Genomic DNA, 25,184 nt, shown 5'->3' with positions numbered 1-25,184 from the left:
TTAAAAACTTCACTTATGCACCGCCTTTTTAAAAAAAAGGCTTACCTTCTCTGTGCAAACTAATTTTCCTCTCTTCCAACACAGATGTTGGAAGAGCCCCAGCTCTTTCAGGAATACTTTCTGTATATTCTCACTCTCAAATGCTGAATAACAGAGATGGAATCAGTTCTGGTGACAAAAGTGCAAGCATCATAACCTATGACAATCCCTCAAAAACATCAGCACGAGATTTTAGACAACTAGACCAACTGATCTTACTTCTCAGAAAGCAGGAGAGGATGACACAGTAGATGAGCAAAAATGCCAAAAGCTTGCCTTATAACCAAAGCTGGAAAATGTCTATACCTGCTCACTCTCAGCATGCTGGAAATCACACAGCCCTACTTTCTGAAGTAATGAAGCTCTGTGAATATTTCGCCAAGGGAACTTATAACAGAGGCTTATGTTTCAATTTAAAAAGCAGATGTAGTTGTAACTGGTACGTTAAATTGTTATCTGCTACAGATGAACACAGGTGCAACTCTACAGTAACATAATGATCATTACTCATCACACCATTGCTGATGCATCAGTGATGATACTGCATTATTTTTTCATGTTACTCTCTAAATACTAGCAAAATTATACAAATTGGGAGAACTGAGGTTAACCTAATTTAATTTAAAATTAAAATTTTACTGCTGAGACAGATTAAAATACCTTTAAGAAATGTACACATATAGGACTTAACACTATATAAGAAAAGCTTCATATAAATTGACAAAAATGCTTACATGGGCTTTACTTGTTTAAATACTCCTTGTCTTACTTTTGTATATGTTTTTTCCTCTTCTTGGATTTCTTGGTGGTGTTGACTTTCAAGCACTTCAGTCTGCAGAGCAGCAACCATTCTTCCAGTGTCTTCTGATACCTCTGAAATAACTTTCAAGGCTTCCTCATCCGACGTAACAGGCCTGAATTCTTCTTTTAGTTCTGCACACAGTTCACTCCAAACTTCTCCAACCTGTATGTGAAACACACACCACACTATCTATCTCTTTTCTCAGTACCAACTATTCAAAATATAATAGAGCAACCATCCCTCTTCTTATTGTTGTTTCACTTCCCAGAATTTTTATGCAAGGTTAGACTTCAGTAATGCTATACCAAATTCATTCATGATAATCCTCCCTAAGCCTTCCCAAGCCCAAGCTTGACTCCATAGAGGAGTAACTGGAATGCTGATAACTACAGAAACTCAGAAGAAATACAGATAGCTATACGATACCAGATTACAAGAGTGAACTGTTATTTCCTACTGGCTGCTTCTTAAAATCTCAAATTGCATACATTATCTGACCAAACTGCAACATGAGACATAAACAGAAGCTAGAATTATCAGCTAATGATCGAGTCTTGCTAGTTCCTGAACATTTCAAGCTCTCACAGACTTTGTTCCCAAGCAGAAAATTGGCATAAACAGAAGCATCTTTTGAGCAGGATGGCTCCCACAAAGCTCGTTATCCTGTTCTTGTCTCCTATAAGCACATCATTCTTAACTTTTGACAGTATGGATAGAACTGCATGTGGGGACAAAGATGGGAAAGCACAGAAAAACCTTTATCAGAATGTGTATTTAATGTCCTTTGGAATAGCAAACTGCCCCCCCCCCCCCCCCCCCAACCTTACTGCACAAAGAAGCAGTCCTACTCTTCAGCCCTTCCCAATTTCTTACTTCTGTCCTGGTGCATTCCAGTTTCTTGAGCTGGTGAACAGTTAAAACTATTTTTTTTCTGAGTTATTTTTAACTAGCGTTCATTTCTAGTCGTATCTGCTATGCAGTCGCAAATATTTGTAGCAGTACAAAGGAAGAGTCTGGGGAGTGCTGCAATGATGGAAGTGGGATTGTTGCTTCTGATGGTAAATACTGGCTTACACTCTCTGCGAAACTATAGGTGACTTGTGACATAGGTGACAGCTTTTGAAGGGTTATTTGTTTGTTGTATCCTGAGATATACTTGCTATTTTTGCAAATGCAGATACAGTAGTAATATTTTCTCTCACAATACTCACTTTAAAGTCAATATAACGCCGTATGATAGCAAGTGTGACAAAATCCTTAGCAGATAAGCCAGGTAAATTTTCGAAACCTAGAAGAATATGAATCATGTCACCATTAACAGCATGATGAACTTATCTTAAAATATAACATTCTAAAAAAAGACACCATTTTATTTGTCATATAATCACATGCAAAATCTTCATCGCACATACACCATTCATTCACTTTTCTAATCCTGAGCAGGCTTTTGGTGACAAAAAACCTGTTTTCTCCATAATAAATTCACTCTGTACTAAACTCTTTACTTATGAGTGGCTCCAGTGACCTTTGTCCTGGTTTCGGCTGGCATAGAGTTAATTGTCTTCCTAGTAGCTTGTATAGTGCTATGTTTTGGGTTCGGTATGAGAAGAATGTTGATAACACACTGATGTTTTCAGTTGTTGCTAAGTAATGTTTATACTAAGTCAAGGATTTTTCAGCTTCTCATGCCCAGCCAGCAGGAAGGCTGGAGGGGCACAAGAAGTTGGGAGGGGACACAGCCAGGGCACCTGACCCAAACTGGCCAAAGGGGTATTCCATACCATGGGACGTCATGTCCAGCATATAAACTGGGGGGAGTGGGGGATCGCTGCTCAGGGACTAACTGGGCATCAGTCAGTGGGTGGTGAGCAATTGCATTGTGCATCTTGTATATCCCAAACCTTTTATTATTATTATTGTAAATTTATTATTGCTATTATTATCATTATTAGTTTCTTTCTTCCTGCTCTATTAAACTGTTCTTATCTCAACCCACGAGTTTTACTTTTTTTCCGATTCTCTCCCCCATCCCACTGGGTGGGGGACAGTGACTGAGCAGCTGCATGGTGCTTAGTTGCTGGCTGGGGTTAAACCACGACACCTTCCAATCACTTGGAAAGCCAGGATAGTACTGCATTCGCTATGCTTTTGTGGTAAGGGTTTGATCTTCTGTTAAAGCAGACAAACAGCTGAGTCCACAGGTTACAGTTTCTAAAGAAGCAATTCAGCACAAATAGAGTTCACTTTAGCTGTGAAGTAGCCAACAGGAGAATCACATTACAGGGTGTCCAGTACTTTGTTTCAAAGCTGTGTAATGAGGGTGTCCTCCACCTCATAGACTTGAGCCTTGACCATAATGCCTTGAGCATCATGACTCCATCTTTTAAAAAATGTTTACAATATGTGTAAAAGAATAAGGTAGACGAGTATGGTTGCTGAGACTATGCCTTATTTTTCCACACTGAATGTTAATTATACTTGATTTTTTAAAAAAAACCTAAATATAGTCTATCAAATCTCATTCTAGACTTCATCACAACATCTGTGTGGTAACTGGGAATGTAGCATCTACCAGAGTATATTTACATCATGTTTTGAAGTTAAGAAATACCATGAATAAAGACCAATTAACACTGGTTTTCTAGATCACCATGTTACAGTCTGTTATGGAGCATGGCTACAGTAAGAGGAAGATGCTGAGAAAAGACTATAAAAATCTTTCCATTTTTTTATGGAAAAACCACAACATCCACTTTCATGTCCTTTCAGTACAGGAGACATTACAATGTATATAACTAAGAGGTATGTGTGAATATATGAGAAAGCTGGAACAAAATCTCAAGCCTTTTTGCTTTAATAAAGAATTTAGCTGTGATCCAACTTTTAACATAATTAATACTAATAAAAATTAGTAAGAACCTGGGTTACAACAGGGGAAGAACTAGCTATAGTTTATTAGAGAAACTAAGGATGTTTTCAAATCAGTTGGTTCTCTAGGTTACCCAGGAAACTGGCTGAAGCAATCTCAGAACAATTACTGATCATCTTTGAACCTGTGGAGGATGGACATGAAAAAACAAACATAATGCCTATTTATAAAGTGGAAAAGGACAAGCCAGAGAATATTGGTTCAGTTCCTGAAAAAAGACTGAAACAAATAATTAAATAACGTTTATGCAGCTAAATGGTAACAGTGAAAACATTTATATCCAACATGAATTAGAAAAAACTAAGACCTAGCTTTTGTCTACAGCCAGATAAGACATCTTATGGATATGGAAGAGTTTGTCATGTATCATGACTTCAGTTTAGGTTTTTAGACAAGTTGTAATGTGTGCAAACAATATTCAGTGTGCAAACAATATAGAATTAGGAGGGACTAGAGCATCTTGAAGGAAAAGATTAGAATGCAAATTAATCTTGCCAATCTGAAAAATTATCTAACCCCACAGAATTTAATTCAATAAGGACAAATAAAAAATTCTAAATGTAGGAATAGTCATCTGTACAAATCCAGGATAGTAGATGACTGTACAAGAGCCTAAGTCAAATGAGCAAACAATATCATGCTGCTATGAAAATAGTAATTGTTATATTAATGTCAGAATGTTTATTTACAAGATGAGTAGAGTAATGTAGCTTTATTTGGCTGTGAGGCTTCTGCTGGAGTACTGTGTTCAGTTCTGGGACACTACAAATCAAGAAGAATGTGAATCAAATGGAAGGACTCAAGAAAAAAAATGAGAATAATTAGAGGTTATGCTAGCAAATGAGATTGGTGAGTGACGTCCTTCTTAATCTAGAGAAATAAAATTAAATGTAAACCTGTTAAAATATGTGAAAGAGATTTTGTGTGGGAGAAAAAAATTACAGAAAATTGCAAGCATATTTTACGTTTAATTTTAGGAAAACTCTTCCTAATGGTAGGGCCAGCAAAGTACTGGGGAAGTCCTGAAATCCCCCTCAATAGGGACTTTAAAGAACAGGATGACCAAGCATCTACTAATAACAGTGTTGATGCATCTCAAAGTTCCCTTTGACCTTTTTTTTTTTATAGTTACTTTATTGATTGCCAGTGAACAACTTCAGCTTAATGAAAAATATGACACTGACAAGGCAATTCACTTGTCTTACCTAGCTTGCACAATAATGAATAAAGTTTTGCTCGTATGTTTTCTGAAATTTCCACGATGGCAAAGCTGGGACAGTTGGCAGGCATGGGAATGACCTCTTGCTGTTTCTGGAAGCTGCTAGCAATAGGTCTCTTCACGTCTAATAACACAAAACCAGAGCAGAAGAATGAACAGGTAGTATGTTCCCAAAGCTCTTAAAACTTGGAGGAAATGCTATCTATGTTATGAAGTATGAGGAAATTCAGCAAGCAGCAATGGACATATTCTTTTCTGTGATGCCTCCTCTAAAAGAAGACAATTCCATCTTAACTTTGTGGACACTATGTAAATCATTTTGACAGTTTGGCCAGGAATTTGAACATAAGTTGAGCCAGGAAATATCAATTAGCATGACTAAAGATTTGTGTGAACATAGCACTCTCCTTACTTCTTTTTACAACATATAGCAAAACACAATGCCTTTTGTGGAAGAAATTAAGTAGTTTAATTGTCCAGCATTAAAAAAGCTGTTCAGGATACTAGTCATGGTTCTGTTCATTACCTGGTTCATTCCCAGCTCATGTAGAAAATGCCATCTAGTGGCCAGACTTCAAACGAAATACGTAAGAGGTATTTTGGGTTTGGTAAGAACTACAGCATAAAGCTATAAATATTGTAATTTACTTTCATCAGGATTCAGACTACAAAAGCAAATACTGTCTTTGTTTTACTTTATTCAGTGGAACTGCTCACAGTTTCACATGCATCACAAAACTTACCAGCAATCCTTCCATATCGATCACGTTTGACTCCTAGCTCCAACTCCTCCTGTCTCCATAACTCTATTAGAAGGTTAGCTGCTGTTTGATCTTTTTCCCCTCGCCAGGTACTGATGTGCGAAGTGGTTTTAGGGTTGTCACAAAATTCAACCAAGATTCCAAGAATTATATTGCACAGGTTCTTTTGCTTTAACTTGGTGAAGGGAAAAGGAAAAAATGTTTTAAACTGTTCAAAACACAGTGATATCTACCTCCAAAAAAAAATAGAGAAATTGTGCAATATCTAATCAAGTAACCACAAGCTTTTCATCACAACTATTTGCATTTTTTTATAAACTATTTGCACTGGTGTATCAACTTGTAAATCTTTCAAGTTTCTGGAATCCTGCCATGCAAAGTTCCATAAATCAAGGAACATGAGGGGAACGAATGTAGGATCATATAAGATGTGCATACCTGTGTGTAGAATTACATAATAGGTTTTGTATACATGCCTCCAGGCTCACATGCTGAATATACTACCACCAAGATTTATTTTTGTAAGCAATGGACTCTGAAGGCAGTGGCTGAGTGGTACCGCACAGCACCTGTTCTATTTTGCGGCCAGATCTTTCAGCAGCAGCTGAGAGTAAGGAAGGGTCTGCAGCCTTGCACTGCAAAGGCATCAGAGGCTGGCAATAAGACAGCGAGAACGAGGAGGGAATGAAACAAGGAAGGTGCATGCTTATTTTGTGAGAGATGAAATGCCTGTGCCAGCTCTACATCCAAGACCCATAGAAGTAGCTATACAAACAAAATATGTGCACAAAGTAACTTTAAACATCAAAAGTTTCAAAGCCTTGAAGCATATACTAACTCTGCTCTTAGTAACTTCAATATGAAGTAAGAACTGAGATGCTTTTCTAAACAGAGATGTCATCCAACATAAGAGCATAGTTTGAGTTTTCTTTTTAAAGAGTGTATTTTTGGTAAAACTCCCTCTATCAAATACTTATTTTTAAAAAAGATACATGGAAAATAATTTCTGAGCAGATATCCTGGTGTGTGATTACCTTCCTATCTCAAGCAATTACATACACTGGTCTTTTTGTTAGTATTGTAATAGTCTTAGGCGATACTATAACAAAAATAATGCAATTTTCCATAATGTTTTACTACTCTTTCATTCTGTAACAACAATAATAAAAATACTTACTGCCAACAAATCCAGAAGGAGAAAAATGCCCTGTTTTTCAAGAAAATAATCCTCTGCAATGTAACATCCAATGACACAGGACCTTAAACAGAAATAATTTCACTGTGTAGAAACATTTGTATGCTTTAGAACATTCTACAAGCATCTCATTTATTTTACTGAATTGCATAAATATATTTGGTATGCAATATGCTTCATACCTTCAGGGAGCAGAAAAATCATGTTTCACATGCCTTTTCATTTACACTGTACAACTAAATATATGCTACTTGACTGCTCTCTCTTCTCTTGCAGGTGGCACACCTTCCTTGTAGCAGCCCAAGAAATTTGGCAGGTTCACAATTAATTGGATTAGAATTTGGATTTGAACTAAAACTAACTCAGTAAAAGAGGCTGAAATTTAGCTAGATCATGTCCCTGCAGGGCTGTGTGAATATTTCTGCTAGCAGAATCAAGGGGGTGAGACAAGCAAGACTTTTTTTGGCAACAGTGTTTGCTTCTCCCAGCTTAAAATGATCATAAAACCAGCATTCATGTTGCTATTGCTTCCTTATTTCCTCACTTATGGTCATTAACACAGAAACTGAAGGGATCTCCTGCATCAGTCTTTTCTCCCAGACAAACATATCATTTGGCTTTCAATGTATTTATTTATCAACCTCTGCCTTAAAACAAATTAACTTTTGGTTATCCTTCTATGTATTGGCATTCTCTGATAGCAATCTTTAAAATATTTCTAGCCTAATATAGCCAGTTTACAAATGCTGCTTCTTATGCTTACACAGTTTTTAGCTAATATTGGTCTATTCTTGCCTTCTGCTTAGTTCTCTGAAGTTATTTACAGACTCTAATCATATGTGTCTCTTTCTTAGAAAGTCTTAGGTAACTCTGCATGTCAGGAGGTCACTCTGTGTGGGGAGCTAAGACTGCTGTGTAGGGAGTTAGGTTGTCATACTGAACCCCTATTGAGAAGAGAATACATGCAGAATATGCCATTTATTTTGTATCATTTTTAATTAGTCAAATTGTATGCAGGATTTGCATACATGAAAGGCCTATGTGTGCAGAGAAAGGGCATAGTATTGCAGACCTGAAAAATACAAGACTTGACATTTTAAGAGTTCCTGCTGCTAAAATACTTTACTAACCACAAGCAATCAAGTGCACTGAAGAGGAGACAATTGTGGCCTAATCCACTGTATAACCTCTTTGGATCCATCTGAATGAATGGGATAAGTATATCCACTCCTTCATAGCTGAAGAGTTCCTGTTGAAATGACAATTAAAGCAATATGTTTCTTAAACAGTATTTACTAAATAGCTACATATAAGAAAATAAAAAGGAAATTGAAAAATGTAAATATTTATATTGTAATAAATTTGGCCCATTTGTTAAAGCAGGATATATTCCTTATGATATACATAAGAAAAAGAAATTTTCAGTTTTTCCAAACTGCTAATCTCATTCACTAACACACTTTCATATATTCATTTAAAAATCATGTAAATTAGCAATTAAATAGGTGAGACACTTCCTAGTGGATTTCTGAGTGATTTTGCATTTTGCCACTGTCACAGAAACCAGTTACTAGACCTGACTTGTTAGTGATGAACTACAGTTGACATCTGCTTTTGAATTAAAAAAAAGCAGCATCCTTTAAATGAAAATATACTATGTTTTGATGTTTTCTGCACAGTATGACATAGAATGATACATACCTTTCTGTGGAGATCATTTTCACAGAGAGAAGACAAAATAAATAATATATCAGCTTGGATTTCCAGTACAATGGCATCTTCTTTCTCTTTAGATTTGTTTGCTGCATACTTTAGGATGTCTATAAAGGAATATATTTTATACATGTGAATGTCCTATATACAAGTCAGAATTCTATTACAGCTGCTGATTTTTTTAAAGAAATCAAATTTACACCAAGGGATTTTTAAAGGAATCTACTTATGCTGTTCAGTTTTATCTTCTGTGTTTCGTAATAGCTTACAGAAGTGCAGCACTCTGATGGTATAGTTTCACAGACTTTACTCTTGGTGACAGAGTTAATGACAGCTGCTTGCACTGACTTCTTCCTTGTTCAGTTCTCTGTGCTGCCCCTTGTATTGTGCCAGTACAATGAATTCAGGGAACTGATCTGAATTAAGGAACTCTTAGAAAAAGGCAATGAACTTCCTGATTTGCTCTACTGTACAGCCTCACAAACATTTGTACTGACAGTTGAAATGTGGGAGAGACAGAAAATACCACCACTGCTGAGAAAATCAGCCTTGGAACCACTATGTGCAAGAGGACATTCAGACACAGAACTTCCCCAAAGTAAGAAAAGTTACTTGAATCTGGTATGTAAGGTATAGTGTTAATTTTGTTTTCACTAAAATCTGTAAGTTTCCACAGAGTTTTCACTGGAGTTCAATTTTCAACTGAGGATATAAAGTCCTTTATTTCTAGGCTTTCTATTAGAACATACTCATTGAATTCCAAAGGATCTTACCTATTTTGTTTCTTCCATTATGACTCTTTCAGAGTACTGGAAACTTTTTATTATTGTAAGAAAAGAACCTAAACCAGGGAGTATTGGAACTTAAGACCTAATTTAACAGTAGGTATATGTTACTGAACAAGAAAATGCTCTAAAATTGCAGAAGCAGTGGTTAAGCAGTTTTATTCTGCTTTTAGTCTTCATAATGTTATTCATATAAAAGTACATTGTTATTAATTTTCTTCTACTCTTAAGAGGAGTTGTGGGAAGCAACACCATAATAGACTTAGGTAGAATAAGACTCATGGCTGGAGTTCCTAGGCGCTACCACAATGAAAATAAGATGTAACAAATGCAGTATAATAAAGGGAGAAGGGGCAGCTTTCACTCTGAAATTAAACACCTAGGCTTTTACAGCTGTTTTGCTTAATTCATTCAAATCAATTACATCTTGGATTAATTGTTTGAGGCTTTTTAGTTTTTCAGCAGTCAAAGGAGTAACGCACTAAAACCACAGCACACAAAAAAGCACGAACATTCTTAGTGTCAAGAGAAATGTACTAATTTAAGTACAGCAATACAAATTGTGCTTTACCCAGTAGCTGGCTAATTGCTCCCTGGTCACACAAATTAAGGTTCACAGCATCATCATAAAGGGACACAACAGATCTCAGCACTCTCAGGCTGCAGCGCATTTGTGCAAGTTTGTTGCCGCGACCACCTGTTCCATGGAAACTGTTACCTTGACCAAAGAAAGGATCTGTGGAGCAATCGCAATGAGTATTTTTTTTGACAGACAGTGTATGTTCAGAATAGTAACATGCTCAGGAAAAAAAAGAAAAAAAAGGCTTACGGTGTAAGCTAAAAACAAAACCCCCAAATCCCTTAATGTTAGAAAGGCTTTCAGTTTAAAACCATCTAGTAATAAGCTTTTCTGTGTAGGGCTATACTTTTACTTTCATAAGAAAGGCATGATTTTGGTGAACATTTAAAATTATTACAACAATTTTTTTAACCTTAGTAGGTTAATGAGCAGTCTCCAAAACTCAAAATAACTTCTCTAGCATGACATATAATATCAACCTTTTGATCTTCATTAGACCCAAATGAAAAATTATTCCTAGGAAAACTTACCGACTTTTTGATGAACACTATCCATCCCCAGAAAACCAATCCATGAAAGTGGGTGCAGTTAATTATCTCTTTGCTTAGCCTATGCTCTTAGCTGATGGCCACAAGCCAGCTTTAGTCTGGAAGCTGTCTTACTGTGTAAGACAGCTCTATGTTTGAGTTAAGGTGTCCTGCCTCATGGTAGGAATTACTCGTTGGACTTGTTGCCACAATAAGAGTATCTGACTAGCTTAAAACATGGTCAGTTGAGTTGTGCGGCTGCCCACACAACCGAAGGAATATCAATATAATGGTACACAGGGAATGGGGCACCAGCTTATCCTTCAGTAGATATTATGGTCGTTTATTCAGAAAGATTAGTTTCCTAAGTAAGTGACCTATTGAAGAAGAATCATTCTGACTTCACAAGTTTTACATTTTTCCTTCCTGTCAAAGAAATTAAGTGCAGTTGAGTTGTGTTTCGAGGTTACTGTGTGTGAAAGCCATGAGCATCTACTGACCTTGGCCTATACACCATTCTAGAAACACAAGGAGAAGAGTATTCGCTTGGCAGGACAAATATTTATCTATTAACAAGGGAGCCACTGAAGCTAAAATAGCAATTGCATGAAGCTGTAATTCTTCATATTGGGCAGCAGACCAGTCATGAAATCCAGGCTTTTGATTTGGTTTTACATAGCAAAGCAAAGCTGGCATCACATAATTTTCACTGAGAAGCTGCAGAGTCAAGACAAAGAGAGAGACACCTTACAGGTTTCACATGCAAATAAGAAAAATCTAAAGCAATGAGTCAACTTTATCTGTCCTACACTAAGAAAATTATTTTTTATTGAGAAAGTCTGTCATGAACACTACAAGTACAGACAAGCTCTGTTTATATTCTGTAGCATTCCCACAGACTGTGGTTTGTTAAACTTTATTACATTCTTCACATGTATTTCAAGAATGCTTTGCAGTCACGTGTCAGCTGATTTTCCTACCATGGTCTAGGTTTGTAACTTTTCTGAAATAGAAACTGTATGCTGCTTTCAAACAGCAGGACTTAATCTGAAGCTATGTAGGAACTCTTGATTTGAAGAACAGTTGATTTCTATCTACTGGACTATGCCAGATGGACCGCTAAATAATATTCCTGTGATTCTTTTGACCCCCCCTTTTTTTTTTCTTACTGTACCTTCTGTTCTGTTTCAACTTACCCGTACAGCACATGGGTCTTTAGATAAGATTGCTATTACATTAAATAGTAACTTCTTCAGCTCGAAGTCCTCATAAGAGTAGGTAAGTTTAAGACCTTTTATCAAGGGATTGGGAATTTTAACTATGAAGGAAATTGTAGATAAGTTACAAAAAAATCATAGTTAAAAGTAAAAATAGTGTAATTATACAGTATGAAATCTCTTACCTTCAGTAAATGTTGCAAGTACTATTAACAGCTTTGTAAATCCACTTTCCTAATAGGCATTCAGAAAACATACATTAATTAAATTAAATTGCAGTGAAATTAAGACTTATGATTTAGTTTTAGTTTTGCTTTTTTCTTCAGAACACAGAGTTTAACGTATCCTATGGCAGAATAAACAGAATTTTATCAAAGAAGAGATCAACCATTTGGAAACCGTACAATACTAACTAACTACAGTCCTAAGGGTGCAATTAGTTAAACCCATGTCTCATTCAGTACAAGTTTGAACTTGTATGGGGAATTCCCAAACACATGTATTCACTCCTATAATCTACCACACAAGAAAACTGTATTTCCAGTACTGTTAAGAGTTGTGTTTTTAAAAATGCATTTGTGCACATGGGAGTTTATACATCAGGGTCATCAGTACATACAATTTTGAGCCTTCAGTTGTGTGTACCAATACACTTACATTCAACTTCAGTGCATTTACAAGTAAGCACATGAAAAATGCATGTATGAGCAACATGCATTTACAAATATTACACATTAAAAATTCAGAAAATAAAATCTTGTCATTCACAGCTCCTAAAGAGCTAACAGAAGGACAATTACACCTAATATAACTACGGATAGGACCAAGGCCAGGTGGTGCCTATGCAGCACACTAGAGGCAAAACAGCTTTATTTCTGAGGTGATTAGAAGCCATGGTTACCAGCATATTGCTCTTCTTGAGCAACAAAATACATTAGCTTGGCCTCAGTACGCTGGCAAAGCCACAACAGAGCTTTCCACCAGCTCCCAACAGGAGCAAAGCTCACAGAACGCTACAGACATCCCCACAGAATCAAGCAGTTCTGTTGGTTTTGCAGCAGCTTTTTAGATGCATCCTCAAAAAGCTGGTCTTGGATTTTTTCGGCCTAGCTCTGGAAGTTAGCATACACTCAAATGATTTTAACAATCAGAAAAATATTGCAAAAGTAATTTTAAAGAAAATATTGAAGTACACAACTATATTGCCTACTAGCTTTTGTCTCTATGGTATCTATATTCTCTGTAGAAAGCCATTGCGAAGTGGTTAAATAAAAAAACAACATTAAAACTTATTAATCTTTTCTCCTTGCTGATTAATGCAGTACTAAATTCTGATGGAAACTAGTAAGCATTACCAAATGGACAGTTTTGTTCTAACACAGAGGTAATCATAATTAATACCATTATAAGCTTTCCTTTACATATATTTTCCAGTTTCCTTGTGGTGAGGAAATGATTTTCCTTTTCAAAGGCTGATTCCTGTGCTGATTTCTGAATGACGCTAAATACAAGACTAAGTTTTCTGAAGTTGCTTGGATAGTATATTAAGAAAAAAGAGAACATTCTGAAGAAAATTTCTCTAGTATTATCTACAAGGCAGGAGTGAATGGTAATGTTAATGTTTTTGTCTACCTGATATTTATACCTCGTACTTTATCTCCACAAGTGAAGTACAATCTCTAGGGGGATACAGAATCTAAATTAAAACATTTTCATTTTTTCTTTGCATTGAAATAATTTTTCTTCCTTGTAGTATAAGGAATTAAAATAATGTGTCCTGGTTATTTATCTTGTAGGAGAAACTGCCCTGTTTTTACAGCCAGATAAACAATTTGAATGTTTTAGACATCAAATATGTTGCTGCAATAGTGTAACAGACATTTCATAATGGCTAGTGATAAAATGGAAAGCTTGAATGAAAAATCCGTAATCTTCATTAAGGACTATAAAATCTATTTAGTAATACAGCCAATTCAGAAACTTCTACTCAAGTTGAGAAATGAATTCCCTGAAAGTAATCCATTCCTGAACAGCCAATAGATCTACAGGAATTTGATTTCTTAATTATTCAGTATGTATGTCACAACTTCATATAAAGTTCTAAATCTCAGCTGTAAAACAGGAGAGTAAAAGAATATTAACATCTATAAAAAGCTAACTTCTCTGCAGTTTCCTCATAAAAATTCTGGAATACTACAGAAGAATGAGTCATCTACTTTTTAGGCAAGTCATGATAGTGCATTCTGGACTACATTTATGTGACCTAATCTTAGAAAGAATTTATGTGCCTCTTATTAACTGGATCCAAGTAATTATTTTCTCAGCATCTTATTTAGAGCTTCTGAGCTGATTTTTGGAGGAGCCTTCTTGTTCCTGGTTATGAGGCACAGGTACTTCACTTGAATTCGGGCCATGTGAATACAGCCTGTACTCCTACATCTTCAAACAACAAAAGAGATTTAGTGCAAAACTCATTGTAACAGAATGGCACATCTGAGAATCTGTACAAGAACACAGGTGTTAATGTTAACTTTTGCAAATGGATAGTGTTAGTGTAATTTTCTAAGTATTAAATAAGGTTGATGCTAGTACTCCAGGCTAAAGACCTACAGATTTGAAGTCTCTTTGAGGTAAAGGGAACTGCAGAAAGAAAAATGGTTTCTTTCTTAGCAAATCTAAGGAAGAAGAAAACACTGGAGACAGAGCAGAACAAATATTAGAACCCTAAAGGGTGAAAATACTGAGTATATAATAGCAAAGGAGAAGTTATTAGTCTCTGGAATATAATTATAAATACTTACAATCATAGGTGCTGCAGGGTTTTCAGCTAGTAATGTAGCAATCACCAAGAGGTCATTCCGTAGCTGACGATCATAATGCCGGAAACCATGCATGAGAAGGTCTACAAATACTTCTTTCAAAGCACTTAAAAGAAAGTGAAATGCATTTTACCTTTTCTTTTCATATTCTAACTTTAGACAGCTCTATGTATATGAATCCTCATTCAGCATCATACTTTTCAAAGCCTTAGGGTTTAACTGCAAGAGAAATAACTTAAAACTTTATTGTGAAATGGATTCTTATGTGTACCACTAGACATCCAATTTAAGCATATATGCAAGGTGCATGTATTACAAATTGCACCTTCCACTGTATGTGTTATAATTAATGAAAATAATATTTACTCAAGCATGGAACTGGATGTTGTTGAATGATTATTGAGAAGAAATCGTCTAGTCCTAAATAGTTAAAACAGTGTAACTCACTAATGAAGAACCTGTTATTTACTCCCAGAGGATCTAGAACCAAGCCTTCTGTATCATAGCATAGAATTTCCTACTAATCCTATAACACAAACACTTCAACAGTGCAGTAATACTGGCCTACCGAGCCTAACATCAGCTTGGAAATGGTGCCATTAACTTTTTTGTCATACAAAGCAATAGATAGGGCTATACCTCCTGCAACATGCAGCAGAGCACCTTGATCTCCCTCTTGCCCTGTAACAGAAACAACCGGTAGTGGAATGCTGTGTTCATGAAATAAAGAGAGGCTTGACAATGAAATAATTTTGAAGTTGACTGGATGTGCTTTTAGCTGGACCCTGGCCACTGAGTTTGTAAGCTACCTGGCAGGCACCTCTTGTATCATATATCATTTCCTGGCACCTTACTGGCCACAGTGCTATCTAACTTGCTGAAACAGAAACAGATGCCTGAGGGGTCTAAATCACGGGCTGCTTGGCTATGAGGTCTGATCCAGTAGTGCTTCCATTTTGGAGAATCGGATGTGTTAATACTGAAAACTTAATGAGGACTTAATGAGAGATCTCCATTCCCCTTTTGTATTTTCTCTCGATTCACTTCAAACAAAATGCTACATGATAGCAATGCTTTAGATGTCTCCAAAATTAGAATAGTAATTCATAAAATGTTTCCCTGTACTTACTATACACATTCCAAGCTACTGAGCTGATTAACAACTTCTTCTTTTGAGGTGTTTTCTAATAGGTTCCATAGGATTTCTGAGGAGCGGAACACCAGCTGTCCTGAAGGATCAACACCATTTAGATACAAACAGAGTCTGCTGGCTGCTTGGGCCTTCATCATAAGTCTGCAATTTACTCCTGAAATTATGAAAATCTGAATAATTAATTCCCTGTAGGTCAGTAATTGTTTTAGGCATATTCAGAGAACAAATGATCTAAGACCAGAGGTATGAGATCGTTGAAAGAACAGTTTGTACTAACCAGAGCTGGAGAGATGCTGTAGAGCTTTAAGTACCCACAACTTCTCAGTAAGTTGATTTTCAACTAATGTTAGTGACAAAATGAGAGTTTCTGCTAATCCTCCTAATTCAGCCATCTGAATTTTATAGTTTGCACTTGTTGGCTGGTAACCTGCATATACAATAGCTTTAGTTATAATGCAATAAATATTCAGAATTTTGGTTACTTCATAAAATACTCAACCTTTCTCAAGACAGGATTGAGAACTGAGTATAGTATTTCCTTAGTCTTAAAATCAATTGAAAAAAAATCTAATAAACAAGAGCTGCTTTTCTTATATATGAGTATTAACAGTGTCTAAAGCATATCCAACAGACTTAACCTCAAGAATGAGGTTAAATGATATATATTGACAGATCTAAAATGATATATAAACGAATTAATTGCTTCCTAGAATTTACAGAATGAAAGAACAAGCAGGGTTATAGAGAGGTAAAAAACCTTCTTCAGGTCATGCAACAAGCTGTTGGTGCAGGACCTAGCTGTCTTCTGTAGCCTACTCACTAGAGAATTAATACCTTTTATTATCATGTTACTTAAAATATATGAATCCAACCTTTGATTTATAAACTTGACTTTCTAATGTGTCCCTGTTTTTAGTTTTGCCCATGCATATGCAAATCATATTTCATTACTGAATTATGGGGGAATGGGATGCATTGAGAAAAGAAATTTATATTTATATATACTAACTCATGAAAGTCAAGTTTTTCTTAAATAGCTTAAAAAATATATATATCAAATGATGTGAAATGCAGGATTGATAAATGCAGATAATGCACATGGTGAAACAAGTGTTAAATAAGCATAAACTCTCATATGCTCTAAGTTGGTATTACTTCAGAGGTAAGAGAACTCTGCAGGTCCAAACTTTGGCAAGATTTACATATAAGCTTAGAGATGAAGAATCTGACTTAAAAAAACCAGACTGAAATACATTCTTCATTTTTGAGATAACATATCTTATTTTCTAAATCTGGAGATTTGAGTCTTCTTTGTAAGGCAAAAACAGATTTATACGCTTTCACATTTTTCTAGAATCTTGTGAGGGCTGTTGCAGCTGCAGCTTCTTTAGGCCTCCTAAAATAAATGAAAACCAGCAAGAGGGCACAGGAACTAGTGCCATGCTGTAGGAACACAGCAAGGGAACACACTGACATCCAGCATACTCCCTCACATGCGCTCTGGATTCACACTGTGTCAATGACGCATGACCCTGTGCCCCTCTAGGAGGGGATCCATAACTGACTTTGCCTGGTAGCAGCCTCTGGCACTATCATAAGGGTCAAAGGAATAAATAGTAGTGGATTCTGATGACAGCTTGCATTCCTACCCATAACACATGCTTGAGCTCATATACAGGCATCATCAACCTCTTTCTGCAGAGACAAGTCACACAATTTATTCAAAGCCTATGCTCAAATGTGTCCATATAATATGAACTCAACCAAATTTAGATGGGCTCAGAGCTATCCCTCACAAGCAACACAAGTGAACCCAGAGCTGCTTCTCTCCAGGCTACATATATAAAGTTGAAAATTACATTTCCTTTCTTATAATTCTGATCCTAACTACTCTTTCTTCCTCCATTATCCATGTTTCAGAGAACCTGTGATCACTTCACATTTTCTGGATACTACTTAATCCTAATCTCATAAGTGTAATAATTTATTCCTTGTACACTGATGAACTAATTTCAGATTTTGAGTACGCATGTCTATAAAAACATGTTAATTGCACATTTGCCAATGCTATATGTTTAACATATGAGATACAGTAACTATAGTTATAAAGAAAAATTAATCCACAGCTAATTAAAAGAGCTATTTCAAAGTAGCTGGGATCATAAACACTTGATTTCTTGTGACACTTGAAAATACTGTGCTTTACCTGAAAGTAGTTTTCTTGGTAGCTCCGTATTATAAAAGCTAATAACACACTTACAGATTTGTATTCTAACTTGAGAGCTTGGCACCCTCATCAAATAACCTGTCAGAAACAGAAAAAAAAAAGTAATTTACAAAATTTATAATTTTTTTACAAAGTAATCTTGACACTTCTGTTTACAGTACTGTTTCCTTTGGTCATGCCCCCTACAAATCTGTCATTTCATGCAAAGTTTGATTATAAAATACTCAAGGCACAGGGACTCCCACACTGAAGAGGGCAAAGGGTTCTTGGAGGAGTAGCATAGGGTTAATCAAAAAGTGACCTCCTCTGCTTTATGGCTACAGACCCTGGTAAGAGACTGGATGTTATTCCAGAAGTTGTGGAATTCAGAAGAAAGCCTATGATGATGCTGTCATCATTAACATGTTAGAAACTCTTCTAGCAGACATGATATAACATAAAGGGAGCACAGAAAGAGATCCTTTTCCACAAGATAAAGAGAATTCCATTAAGAGCTACCAGTACCTAACATGGATAATATAAACAATCTTTTAAGATTTTATGGTCTTTTTGGACATGCTACTCTAAAGAGAATCTGCAACTATCTGAAACCAGGAGGCCATTCTGCTATCTACTTGGACCTGTGAAAATAAAGACTTCGAAAAATATTTTTTTTCTCACCCATTTCAAGGGTAATCTTTTTTTCATGTGTGACAGGCTGATTGTGCTACCTCTTTACCATTAAAATCTTACCATTAAGTGAGCTGATATATCACCCCTGCTCTACTCTGAATGCTTTTTGACCTACAGTGCTTGCAGTATTTTCTTTGAAAATCACAAATATAACATGCAAGGTCATAAAAAGGTATTTTGGTACTAAGCAGTCCACTGACATTAAGACACAACTTTGACACCTTTTCCTCAACAGCTCTCTTAAAACAGATTTCTGAAAGATAGAAGCTCATGGCTCAGATGCAGGAGGAAGCTGAAGTCAGAAACCGCTACTCCTACTAAGGCATGGCACTAAACTGACTTGTATTTTGCCTTTGTAGGTGATAGGTCTCAGGCTTTTGGGTTTTGAAGGTTTGAGCTGGGAGTCAGGAGTTATTCTCACTTGTTTCTTCCATTTGGTTTCAAAGAAGCAGGAGGGATACATGTTCTCCTTATCCCAGGCTTCAGTGTTTATACAGCAGTTCCTCAGAGCAAAATGAAATGAAACAGGCTATAGACAGGTTTAGTTCTTCAGATGTATTGATAAAGTTATCTTGCGTAGCTTCTGACATTGGCAAATAGGTAATTCTGCTAGCTAATCTGCAGGCTAGCTGCACAGCAAAGTAGGAGTGGTTTCTAATACTAAAAAGCACAGAGGACTGAATAAATAATTGGAAGAAAATACTTACATTTACTAACAAGGTAACAAGAAAGTAAAATCATGCTAATAATACAGTTAATTTTATTCTGGCATAATAATAATTTTATTGTGGCATATCAGTTTACACTCACCCAGCTGTGCAATGCAATTTGAAACTGCCACAGAATAGCTTACTTCATCAGATAATTTCTTTTTTTGAAATGGTAATCTGCAAAATGAAATTTAAAAATATTACAACTATGCTTAAAACTGCAGAAGAACACTTCAGTCAAGTCACCAGAAAAACTCAATAGCTTTTCTCTTCTTCCTTGACGTTTTTTGCAAATAAGGACACTTTTCCCAGGACAAACACATTCTTTGCAATGCTGATTCTACACTGAAAGTTCCAGTTCCATAATCTGGCAATTACATTTTGGCACTTAGTAGTACATGTTCATAGGTAATATTTTTATAATTCATATTTGATGCAATAAGAAATACTGACTAAACAAATGTCATTTAAATGTGGAAGATTAAATCCTGGAACCTAGGCACTATCAGGCTATTGCAGAGCTAGACTATGCATAGACATGTGCAGAGGTGGAAAAAAAGGATCATATCCCTGGGCGAGACCTCTTGAAATAGATAAAAATAAAACCAATAAACTCACTTCAAATAGCCCAACAACAAATCTATTTTTAAAAACAGGATATTAAAAATATTCAACAAGATTTGCAAAATACTCAGATATAACATAAACATGTAAGTGCTAAAAATTCTCTAACAGTAAACATTACAATATTATGCTAAGATCTCTGCAGCTCATAGCGTAGAAGTAGCTTTCTGGTAGGTTTACCTCTGCAAACATAGCCAGAGAAAAAGAAAGGAGAGAGCAAATAATGGAATAAATGGGGGGAAAAAAAGAAACAGACACTGAAAAAAACCTGGGAAGACAGGTAAACAGAAGCAGTTATGAAAGAGTGGAAAATTTTACCACAAGACTTCTAGTATCTCAATGGAAATTTTAAATAACAGCTCCTCCCTCTAGTTATAGGCTTCTCTTTGTCATATGAAGTAGTAGTGAATTGTGGGGGAATTTCCACAGTACAGAAATTAAAGCAAAACCCAAGGGTGCAATCTTCCAAAATATATTCATTGCAGAAACCACAATTATTGCTGACTGCTGTAGGAGATGAAAAGTCTTACTCACAACTACACTTTATCGACTTTATACACTCATTCACAGTTTTGTCACGATTCTGCCAAAGATTGAAGAAAACAAAACTTTGTGAGGTGCTTTCTCGTTCTCCACTGTGTGGCAGCAAAGGAAAGCAGTACAACTGAAAGATTCGGCTGAGAAGTTCTATGTTTATTAGACCTAACAGCTGAGAGGAAGCTATGTAAAAACCTATTTGAATATCTGGTATACTAACTATGCGACTCATTTTCCATCTGGCATAATTTTTCTCTTCCTTATTTTCTCCAATTTTAATTAAATACAGGAGTAACTGTAGTTACAAGCATTCCATAAGTAACTTTATTAAATTATTGAGGAGAAGACTACTGACAAGTGTGGATAACACCTAAATTCTATTGTACAAACAATTTAAAGTACAGTATGACAATGAAGATGCCCCAAAGTTCATGCAGTATGTTTTTAAAGTAATTATAAATCCCAAATCCTCCAACTGTTGTGGTTCTTTCTCTTCTGCAACATGGCTTGTCATTTCATAAAGCTTACCTTCAAGTATTAAAGTGTCTTCGTGTCACACCTCAGGTTTTTAAACTCAGAGAGCTTGTTTGAAACTGCGAAACGTACCTCAGCAGGACTTAGCTGCTGAATCTTTTGAGGCCAGCAGTCCTAGCTTACTCAGGCAATAAGACATGGTGGGGAATCTTGCTTCCAAGCAAGCTGGGGCCAATGACAACACAGTTTTGGATGATGTAATAGGTAGCTCCACAGATACTGAAATGCTAAAATGGGTCCCTCCTTCATGCCAACAGAAACTGGACTCAAGGAAAACACATTTCATGAAAAGGAAGGGCGATACAATAGATGCCTTGCAGATATAGATGCCTTGTAGATAGATGCTGTATGGATATGTCAGATGCCTTAGAAAATGTATGAGCACGTTAATAAGCAGTGTTTAAAAGAAGGGCTGATGTACTTACCCACATAATTTAATAAGTTCACATACAGGCTCAGTGAAAGCTTCTTGTTCGTTCATTTTTTCTGCACACAGGTTAAGAATTTCAATTATTTGTGCTAAATCCTTAAGGGGCTTTTACTTTAAAGTTAAGGAAATCAGATTGTTTTTACTGCTATGAATCAGAAGAAAAAGTTGAAAACCGTATTCATCATACTTCAAAGACACAACCAAGAAAAAACAAGGCCAATGCTTTCAAAGTTAGATGTCTAAAATAAAGCATGTGAGTCTATACCTAGCCTTTACTTTTACAGAAGTACAACTTCTGCAAATCTGATTTAGTTTTCTTATCAGTTTAACTCACTGGAAGTTCAGCACTGACTATCTAAAAATATAGGATGAAAAGTTTTTACATCAGTGTCAGATTTACCTGTCTAAATTCTGAGACAGCCTTGAGGTATTTAGGTTTTTTTCCTACCCTACTCCAAAGTGACTAACTGAAGTTTGGAAATCTGGACCCAGACATATATTCTCTAATTTAGGGTAGAGGCACAAGATCAAAACTGAACAGATCACTGAGACTGAGAAGTTACTACCAATCCACTGACTCATGGAAACTGCCTGTAAGTACTTAGCCACAACTCAATTGTGAAGTAATGTGATAGCTTAAATCACTGTGGCAATTAGCTGAACTCTATGAAATTAACCACATTTTTCCATATGCCCACACCCTCCCTACTACTTCTGATTATTTGAAGCCTTTTGATTTGTACTGTAAATACAAAAAAAGTTTCAGATTAATTAGTCTGACTTTATTTTTCTTTAAAATGTCTCCTCACTGGAAGTCATTGCTATTGTATCTTCTGCTTCTTAAGTAGTGACAATTATTATGCTTGTCTATTCTGAGTTGAAAGTACACTAATTACATTTTGAACACTTTCAACCACTGCACAGGTGAGATTCCTCTACTGAATTTTGTAGCAAATGAATCTAGCATCCAAGAATCTTGCTAACTTACTGACCTTGGCTATGTGTGCACAAGAAGGCCAATGATGAGAACATATGTGGACCATCACTGCTCTCCATATGGAAGTACAGCACATCATAAAATGCTTTGCTGAAAAGTCAGAGTATTATCATACGTAAAACACCATGACTTCAGAATTCTACAGTGGCAAAAAGGATACAAGCCCGTTTTCAAAATGCTTGACTACCTTCTTGAGAGTTTTCAGCTGCTCTTTTTCCAAATCTTTCTTAAGCAAAAGAATGACAAGGTTTTAATTGCAGTTTGCCTTAGAACATTAAGTGATTATATTTATCCCCTTTTAAGTTTAAATTAAAGTGGAAACCAGATTAAAAAAATCACAAGACACAATGAAATTCTGAAAGTGCTTTGCAGCAGGATTAGCTCCATGATCAAGCCTCATTTCTAAGTATGGAGTCTGCGCTCTTGTAACTGAAGAGGCTTTTTAAAACTCTATCATTTGTTCAAATGTGTGGGCTCTTTCCTTTAGATTCTTTGGGATTCTGTGAAAGACAACTAAGAAAACCAAAGCTATGTCACACATGACATAAATGTATAAAAACATAGATCTAAGTGGCTTAGAGTGGAGCTCTGCCACCACTAGGAAACAGTCTGCAAATTCAAAGTTAAAAACAGCTGAAGTGAGGATATGTCAGGGTGTGTCAGTGATATGCAGCATTCATTCCAGCTCTTCTGAGCACCTCCACGCTGGGCAAGAGCACTGCAACTTGAGGCAGGCCAGAAAGCTGTTTCAGGAATCTACAAGCCCAGAATCCTAAGGGCATTTTATCATATATCTTACACTCTCTAGAGAAGCAGTAAACACTATAATCCAGCACATTTTTCTTCAATCAGTAAGTTTATTCTATCAGCTCTGTATCAAAAGGGGAAAAAAAAAGGATATGAACTACTTCTCTGTGGGGCATTAACTTAAAATGTGGTATGTTTAATCAAGTTCTTGTTTTAAGAATATAAATTATTAGGTTTTTTAGAACAAAAATAACTGATGGTTTAGTGAATTTGGTCTGCCAAATCTTGTGGAGATGAAAACAGTTTGTGGAAGTCCATGAGATTATGCTCTCCTGTGTGCCTAGGTAGTCATATTTGTTCCTCAACATTGAACTTTCTGTATTTCTCCTTCCTTTAAAATCACCTCCCTGGAGAAATGTTAGCAGTTAACTTAGGCAATTACATAAATTCCTGACATACTTTCAATAATTCTGTATGTATTTCCGTTTCTCAGCTGTAGGTTTCAGCACTCAAGAACTCCCAGACAAGCTAGAAATTTGGCATGTGTAGTTTTTAAATACACGTGTTTTTGTCTTTTTTTTTTTTTTTTTGGCAAAGTGCCTGTGTGAGGATGTACTGGGTTATACATACTTTTTTTTTTTTTAATATAAAACCACCACTGATACCATTCTCTATTACAATGACCATCTTTAAAAGTGTTCAAATAGCACAACAAATACTTCAGCTTTGTGCTCTGTAGCCCCAGCCACCAGCACCATCTGGTTTATTTAGGGCAGGTACTAAAGTAGTTGTATAATACACTTTTCTAAGCCCCATTACTACCTGCGTAACTGAAATAACGAGGTATCAGGCTTACTTACTGAGTCTGAATCTTCAAGTAGTTTGATGACGTGACTCAGATCCACTGATCTTAACCGTGTATCCTGGAAAAGCCACACTTTTAAGTTGTTTTTTTTTTTTTTTAGACTGCGCTTTAAAAGTGCTTAAACCTTAAACTGTCAAAGTGCCCCATTAAACCAACATGCATCTACCCACGGACGGGTAAAACCAGGCTGTGTGTGGAGCACAAACCGCGGCTTGTTCACAGCCCGACCTAGCGGCCAAGCCAAGCCAAGCCAGGCCAGGGCAGGGCAGGGCAGGGCAGGGCAGACCAGGGCAGGCCAGGCCAGGCCAGGCCAGGCCAGGCCAGGCCAGGGCAGCGAGCGCCGGCCAGGCCAGGGCAGGCGAGGCCAGGGCAAGGCAGCGCCTCCCGGCCCGCGGGTGACTGCTGGCCCCGGGGGAGCTCACCTGGACGGCGCCGAGGTCCGCGCCGGCGTCCGAGGCGTTCCTGCGCCGCTCCCCGCCGCAGCGAGAGGGGCCGGGGGCGGGCGACAGCGCCGGGGAGCGGGCCGGGGAGCGAGAGGACGCCCGTGAGGCGGGGGGCTCGGACACGGCCAAGGAGGACATGGTGCCGATCCGCCGCCACCGCCGCAGCGCGGCCCCGCGCCGTTGCCATGGGAGCGGGGCGGCGCCACCTCCCGCGGCCGGGGCCCAGGCCCGCGGCGGCGGCCTCGCCTGTGTCCCCCCGCCCGCCGGCACCCCCGGCGGGGGCAGCGCGGGTCCCGCCGGCCGGTGGGGACCGCCGTCGTGCCGCCGTGCGCCCCCTGTCCCCCCCGCGGCCTGCGGGCCCCGGTCCTGCCCCTCTGCCTCATGCCGGTGCTACGCTTCTGCCGCCGCGGCACCCATGTTTGACACCCTCCTCCGCCCTGCCAGGAATGCCACTTCGTGCCCTGTGACAGAAGACATTTCCCCGCCCCTGCGCAGGGCAGAGGGTGGGCTTTTCCCACTTGCCGGGGAGCTGGAGGGGAAGAGGCTGGTCAATCCGTAACTTCTGATGATGAAAAGTTCCACCCTGAGAGACCACCATGACAAACACGTGTGTAGGGGGGACAGCCCTGCCTGGGGTAGCCTGGCTGCGGGGAGGAAGG

At 37.5% G+C, this 25,184-nt stretch overlaps 1 protein-coding gene across 1 annotated transcript in view; it reads right to left on the bottom strand.

Annotated features, from left to right (window-relative positions):
• The window catches only part of CFAP69 (cilia and flagella associated protein 69), a 31,286-nt gene extending 6,378 nt beyond the window's left edge, over positions 1–24,908 (bottom strand). Inside the window, 21 exon segments of the mRNA XM_075022470.1 lie at positions 809–1,003; positions 2,053–2,129; positions 4,976–5,113; positions 5,733–5,925; positions 6,928–7,009; positions 8,076–8,194; positions 8,647–8,765; positions 10,015–10,179; positions 11,051–11,267; positions 11,747–11,868; positions 11,953–12,001; positions 14,569–14,692; positions 15,716–15,893; positions 16,017–16,166; positions 17,946–18,044; positions 19,449–19,525; positions 21,469–21,578; positions 22,631–22,696; positions 24,078–24,140; positions 24,505–24,806; positions 24,809–24,908. Of these exon segments, the coding sequence (XP_074878571.1) occupies positions 809–1,003; positions 2,053–2,129; positions 4,976–5,113; positions 5,733–5,925; positions 6,928–7,009; positions 8,076–8,194; positions 8,647–8,765; positions 10,015–10,179; positions 11,051–11,267; positions 11,747–11,868; positions 11,953–12,001; positions 14,569–14,692; positions 15,716–15,893; positions 16,017–16,166; positions 17,946–18,044; positions 19,449–19,525; positions 21,469–21,578; positions 22,631–22,696; positions 24,078–24,140; positions 24,505–24,806; positions 24,809–24,908 (2,745 nt within the window).
• Positions 24,909–25,184: the final 276 nt, after the last annotated feature.

The sequence above is a fragment of the Buteo buteo genome, chromosome 2, assembly GCF_964188355.1.
Source record: "Buteo buteo chromosome 2, bButBut1.hap1.1, whole genome shotgun sequence".
In the NCBI taxonomy this organism is placed as follows: Eukaryota; Metazoa; Chordata; class Aves; order Accipitriformes; family Accipitridae; genus Buteo; species Buteo buteo.
Note: the sequence above shows the minus strand (reverse complement) of the source record. Positions and strands in the feature narration are given on the sequence as shown.